The 7109-nt window shown below is 35.4% G+C and overlaps 1 protein-coding gene across 1 annotated transcript; it reads right to left on the bottom strand.

The window, feature by feature from the left end:
- Positions 1 to 256: 256 nt before the first annotated feature.
- LOC129882148 (F-box/kelch-repeat protein At1g57790-like) lies at positions 257 to 5779 on the bottom strand. Its single transcript, XM_055956324.1, has 3 exons — positions 5645 to 5779; positions 1968 to 3083; positions 257 to 579 (listed from the first exon to the last, which is right to left on the bottom strand). Exons 1-2 carry the CDS (start codon positions 5674 to 5676, stop codon positions 1985 to 1987), a joined length of 1131 nt encoding a protein of 376 aa, XP_055812299.1. The 5' UTR covers positions 5677 to 5779; the 3' UTR covers positions 257 to 579; positions 1968 to 1984.
- Positions 5780 to 7109: the final 1330 nt, after the last annotated feature.

The raw sequence follows: 7109 nt of genomic DNA, 5'->3' as shown, positions 1-7109 counted from the left end.
GGTACATGGAATAAGGATAATAATACCGAGATAAAATTTGGGATTACCTTTATCCCATATGTTTGATTTGAGATATTAGCTAATCCCGGAATTATTTCATCCCACCATTCTACTAAAACGGTGGGATTATTATCCCATATAGAAGGTGCGATAAGATAATCCCATGGGATATCCTTGCTTATCTCATTCCGCATACCAAACGACCCCGAAGGATATACCAACCTGATCATAAACAATCTATCACAGAAAGATAATAAGAACCAGAATATAGAAGTACCTACTGCTCTTATTTGGTTCTCAGCTTGAATAAAACTTCTACAAATTCAACTACAACATTACCTAAAATGTTATCTACACTGAAGGAAATTGTTTAACGACAACTTATAAAGTTCTATAAATTGACAGACAACATGATTAGAACCCTGTTCTTTATCATGCTTTCCAGGCTTTGACAACATTTAGTGATACATCTGAATCATTGGTTTCACTTTTTCCGCAGCAAGATGGCTACGTGACTACATCTGCAGCTCTGGAACTGGTCGATGAAGCCGTTTGAAGAGGGACCTTGTATTTGAGGCCCTGAAAGAGATGATTAGCCAGAAGTTAGTATTTAGTAATTTTGAATATGAGGAAATGGTTGACGAAAGACGATACAACAACAAACTCAGTGTAGTCCCAAAAGAAGGTCTGAGAATATATATAAAAAAATAATTCAAGCATGGAATTTTTAGGGATTCCATTTACCTGAGGTTGACGTCTCTAAACTCTGCAATGCAACAACAACAACAACAACATACTCATGAAATCTCACAATTGGGGTCTGGGAAGGGTAGAGTGTACGCAGACCTTACCCCTACCTCCACGAGGTAGGGAGGCTGTTTCCGAAAGACCCCTCAGTTCAAGCACAACAAATCGAAGTAGTTATGAAAAAGGAAACAGGGCAATGAAGAAAACATGTCATTAAAAAGGAAAGCAGTACAGCGCATTCAGAAAAAAGAACCAGGTAGTTTGAAGAATTCGAACTAGGTACCCATACTTATGCCACATCCATTTGACGTTTGTACGTCAGGGAAAATGAAGGAAGGATCTGATGTTACATAGTAGCACACAGCTCCGAGCCTCTTAGTCATTGAAACACAATCTTCCATAAAGTCCAACTGGGACTCCCAATCCAACATGTCAATACCTTCTCTAAACTACGAAAACACTTACATGCTGCCGTTATATCCCTATCATTGCCTAATTTAGAGTCTACGGCTGCCAAACATATGCATTCATAGTCTAGCATTTGCAAAGTTGAGGAAGAAAGAAAGACAGTACAGAAGGATCCAAAATCAGTTGAAGCTTTAGGATCCTTTTAATTGGGCTATAGCACCTTAAATATCCTAAAACTTGATTTTGTCTTAGAACTTCTTGATTAGAAACAGGAGGCTTTATGAAAAAATGTTCAGTACTATTTAATATTATGAACTTTGCCAAATGAGATATCATTTGGTTAAGCCAGGAACCCTTTAGCCTTAAGAAAAACATTTCCTAAGGTGACTTGCAAGATGTGAAGTTTCAGCCTTCAAAAGATAGAGATCTTATAGTCCAAGTTGTTTAGACTTATCAAAAGTACTGCCCGGTGTGTGTCGGATCCTCCAAAATCTATGCACTTTTTGAGGATACGATACGGGTGCGGCAACATTTTTGGAGGGTCAAAGCAACTGATGAAATAGAAATTGACTTTAAACTGACAAATATGGACTTAGCTATCATAAAATCAACAACTTCCTCAAAATTCTTAAGGATTGAGTACATATCCGTAACTCGTCCTTTCTTAGACATGCCATGCTGTTATAGTTACTACAGAATATAAGGGAACTAAAAACAAATATAAACAGTTCATTATTTCAGTCAAGCAAATATATTCTTACGTTCAACCTCAAGACTAGAAGAAGTAACTATATAACTGAAAAGAATAGTACCTTTGTCACAAATCTTTTCAGGCAAAGGCTGAAAGGTCCGGCGGTGCATCAATCCAAATGCTCTCGAAAGGATCTTGTTCTCCCCAATCGTAACACTGCTTTCGCGGATAGTATCTGTCATGATCGAGGGAATAGGATATGCAACGCCTTCCATAAAAACGAACTTTAGAAAAATAAATACTATTTCGCATCACCCCAAGAATGTCTGTCCTCGCTTGGGATGAAAGGAAACTCGCAAAAAGAGTCAAACCACCTAAAGTTTGCATTTCCACCCAAATTTTGTTAATTTGGTCCAACTTATATACCACCGGATTTGCAGTAGAGCAAGTGTATATCACATAGATATCTCCATTGTGCTCTGCCATGAATTTCCCTTTCCACCAATTTTTGACGAAAAAGTTCTCAGGGCATCTCGGAGGTGGAACCACACGAACAAGCCAAGTATGCTCTTCTGGATCATAGACTCCCAACCAGCCAGTAAGACTCAGACAATAAAAGAGACCATTGCAGAAAACTAACTTATTCCAAATGCTGCTAACAAATGGCAAGCGGTTTTGGTAATTGGCAGTTGTCCATTCAGTTGCCCCCGGTTGACATGTGCTAATTGCAACCAAAGTGGGGCTGACATGCTTAACTGTGAAAACAATACAGTCAGGAGATGTCGGAGCTGCCGAAAAAGCAACTATCTGGTATGTTAATTCTAGTCCTGGCAAATTGATCACGTTCTTCGTATAAGGATTGAAGAAGAACACACGTAAAGTTCTTGGTTTGTATAGAAGCAACCAACCATCCTTCGCATAACAAAGCCTAGAGCCACGTAACTCTGGTAGCTCAACTGAATAAGTTTGCCTCACTGAAGGGTCATAGAATTCGACCAAGTCGCCGAATTTCGGGAAAAACATAAGCCAAGGTGGTTTATTCGCAACTCGTACAGAAATGGAGGCAGCAAGCCATTGCTTGCAAACAGCAGAAGCACGGATGTTTTCCTTCAAGTTTAACCGGCTGAGAATCTGTTCAAGAATATCAACAGGTACATGAAACAATGAGTTTTGCTCATCAGATCCTTCAGGCTCCTCACTTGAAGCACCACCATTATTTGGAGCTGTCGCAGCTAATCTAGAAATATGAAAGTGAATTAATTTCAAAAAGGATAGTCAAATAAAAAAGTAAATATGGATACCAAACCCTTAAAAGTTAATGTTATCACTCAAAATATAAAGTACACATTACATCCACTTCCACTCCCGCCCCAACAATAACAACATACCCAGTGTGATCCCACTTGTAATCCCCCACAAGTGGAGTCTGGGAGGGTAGAGTATACGCAGACTTTACCCCTACCTTGGGAGGCAAGAGGTTGTTTCCGATAGACCCTCGACTAAAGAAAAAGCACATCAAAGCAGATTGAAAAAGAAATAATGAAAGTGAAGAAATCATGGCAAAATACTATAGAAAGTATGACAAAGCATTCTGAAAAAAAAGAAGGAACAGTAACTACAAAACAAGAAGAAGAGAGAAACAAGAATAGAATCCAAATGTGTCGCCGCGTGTAAACACGCCAGATGAGGCAGTTCCCTTAATAGCCTTAGCAAGAATTAATATACATGATTATAAAGATAGTTACAGTTGGCTTCCCGCATTATTATCCAAAACATTCTGCTTTTAAAGTAACTCCTCACACGCAAACGACAACATGAAAGACGACAAATCCTAAATCAGATAGTAGGTGAACTTTAGCATCAAAGACTAAAATGTTCTGCTTTTAGCTTTTAGAGTAACTTCTCACATGAAAAGGAAAACATCGAAAGACAACAAAAATATCCTTGATCGGATAATTACAGATGGCTTTCAGCATTAAAATACAAATCATTCTGCTTTTTTTTTTTCGCACGCGAAGGACGATATCAAAAGCGACAGCGTTACTGGTGGCTTTCAGCAATGAATCCAAAAAATACTGCAACGACAACATCAAAGACGACAAAGACATATCCTTAATCAGGTTACACTTGACTTCCAGCATTAAAATCAACCCAACGGACAACATCAAATACGACAAAGACATATCCCTAATCAGGTTACACGTGACTTCCAGCATTAAAATCCAAAACATTCTGCTTTTTTTTTCTTGCACGCAAAAGACAACATTAAAGGCGACACCGTTACTGGTGGCTTTCAGCATTGAATCCAAAAAATACTGCTTTACTTTACTTCTCACACGCAAAGGACAACATCAAAGACGACAAAGAAATATCCTCAATCAGGTAATTACAGGTGACTTTCAGCATTAAAATCAAAACATTCTGCTTTTTTTCTCCCGCGCAAAAGGCAACATCAAAGACGACAAAGACATCCTCAATCAGGTAAATTACAGGTGACTTTCAGCATTAAAATCAAAACATTCTGCTTTTTTACTCCCGCGCAAAAGGCAACATCAAAGACGACAAAGACATATCCTCAATCAGGTAAATTACAGGTGACTTTCAGCATTAAAATCAAAACATTCTGCTTTTTTTCTCCCGCGCAAAAGGCAACATCAAAGACGACAAAGACATATCCTCAATCAGGTAAATTACAGGTGACTTTCAGCATTAAAATCAAAACATTCTGCTTTTTTTCTCCCGCGCAAAAGGCAACATCAAAGACGACAAAGACATATCCTCAATCAGGTAAATTACAGGTGACTTTCAGCATTAAAATCATAACATTCTGCTTTTTTTTCTCCCACGCAAAGGGCAACATCAAAGACGACAAGATCCTAAACTAGTTACAGGTGACTTTCAGCATTGAGTCCACAAAATACTGCTTTTAGAGTAACTTCTCACACACAATAGACAACATCAAAGCCGGCATATCCTAAATCATCCAACAAACTGAACATACATTAAGCTGATTAACTGTCAGAACAACACCAAAACACTTGACTCTCCGTATATACAGTTATGTTCACACTAGGAAAACGTAACCGTTATAAACAGTTTTGATCAGAGTAAGAATAACTCTAAGAGCAACAAATCATTACACAAGTACCCAATAGCAACATTATTCAGCTATACAAGTCATCAATCATCATCATCAACACCACATATGTCTATTCCCTAACATTAAAAAAGTCACAGATATGTTATGCAAAGTAACATCAATTTGGAACGTGTTTAGAACAAAAAGATTGAATTGAAGTATAAAATGATTATCAAATAGACATCCTTAAATTCCCAGATAAACAGATCAAGTGATAAACTGATAAAGCCCCTAATTTGGGCATCCACCAAAATTGTCAAAATTCATCTCAAACACAAGAAAACCAAAAAAACACCACATAAACTAAATCTGCTCATTTCATTTCATTTCAACTCAATTTTTCTTCCACCTCTTGCAAAACTTTGGGGTTGGGGTTTGGGGGTGTGGGTGTGGGTGGGGTGGGTTGGTGGGGTTTGGGAATTCTTTAAACTCAACCACTTGAAAAAAGACCACACCTTTCTCAACTCTAACAGTGAAATCAAAGCTGGATCCACACAACAAAAAACAAGAACCATAAACTAAACCAAAAACCCATATAGAATTCATTAAAATTCAAGTCTTTTCACTCAAATTAAACTCAATAAACCCAAAAAAAAGGTGAAAAAAAACTAGAAAACACACATAAAGATTCATAAAGTTTCAATCTTTGAAGGACTTACAACTTCATTTTTCTTCTTTTTCTTCCAGCCATGGCTGCAAGAACTCAGCTTTGGGCGTTTCTATCTAAGTTAAAAGCAAAGCAAAAGCAGTATATGGTATTTTTTTCCAGTGTGCAAAGAGAAGACAGAAAAGAGAAAAATAAGGCCAAAGAGGATTTATATATAAAGTTAAGAGAAAATGGCAACTGGCAACTGGCAAAGACTGTTGTCAACTGATTTCAGTACGTGAGAGTTACCACCACACGTGTAGTTTCAAAGGTTTTTTTTTATATGGAAAAATTCATGGTCCAACCTCATCATCTCGACTCCCGGTAAGAACTACAAGACACCTTTGACAGCCGAGCATAAAAGATCGATCATAATACCTTATTTGATATAATTTAAGTATTGAAGTTTAAAATGATCTTAAGTTTAACGTAAAATAATAAATGAATTCAATATTGATTATTTATAAATATTTTGTGGATACAAATTCAATGTTTGAACAAAAGGGTGTCTTTTTTTAAAAAGAAAAATTCATGGTTCAACCTCATCATCTCGACTCCCCGTAAGAACTACAAGACACCTTTGACAGCCGAGCACAAGAGACCGATCATAGTACCTTGTTTGATATAATTCAGATGAGAATTCAAGTGCTGAAGTTTATGATATTTTAAAATAATCTTAAATAAACATAAAATGATAAATTAATTCAAATTCGAATATTTATAAAATATTTGTGGATACAAATTCAATGCATGAACAAAAGGGTGCCTTTTTTACTTTCTATTTTTATATAAAAAAATAGTTTAAGTTCAAAACATGAACAACGTAAATAATATTTATACAATTAGATTAGTTATTAAGTATAAGTAAATCTTTCAAAAAGACTGACATCATCATCTCGTAAAATTATGAAATCACCCTAAAATCAAGTTCAATACTTAAGTATCAAAGACGATCATAAAATCTTGTTTAATATTTTAATTTCAAATTAATATAAAATAATAACCGAGTTTACAATCAACTATTCTTTCAATACAAATCTGAAAATATGAAGGAAGAAGTAAACGTTTTCAATACAAACAAAAAAGACACCTTTCGATAATATATCGGTTAGTACAACACTTTCTTACACAGCTAGGTCACGTAAATAATATTTTATTACTAATAACTAATAAGTTTCTTTAAACTGTGAAATTTTATACTCTTGAAAATAAAATAAATTACCTGCTACAGAAAATACACACAACTTGATAATATAAAAGATAATTACAATTTACAAGACAATATATAATACTTAAACTGATAATTATTATTAGTGACAAGGTTAAGACAGTTTAAAAATAGTTTTTTTATGTTGTTGTTATTATTGTTGACGTTGTTGTTGTTGTTATTATTATTATTATTATTATTATTATTATTATTATTATTATTATTATTATTATTATTATTATTATTATTATACATGATTTGACACTGAGCT

The sequence above is a fragment of the Solanum dulcamara genome, chromosome 3 (genome assembly GCF_947179165.1).
Source record: "Solanum dulcamara chromosome 3, daSolDulc1.2, whole genome shotgun sequence".
Classification (NCBI taxonomy): Eukaryota; Viridiplantae; Streptophyta; class Magnoliopsida; order Solanales; family Solanaceae; genus Solanum; species Solanum dulcamara.
Note: the sequence above shows the minus strand (reverse complement) of the source record. Positions and strands in the feature narration are given on the sequence as shown.

Coding starts and splice junctions, on each gene's coding strand:
- LOC129882148 (XM_055956324.1), bottom strand. CDS start 5,676: ATGGCTGGAAGAAAAAGAAGAAAAATGAAGTT. Junction 3,084..5,644: donor AAAAGAAGAAAAATGAAGTT/GTAAGTCCTTCA, acceptor TCATATTTCTAG/ATTAGCTGCGACAGCTCCAA.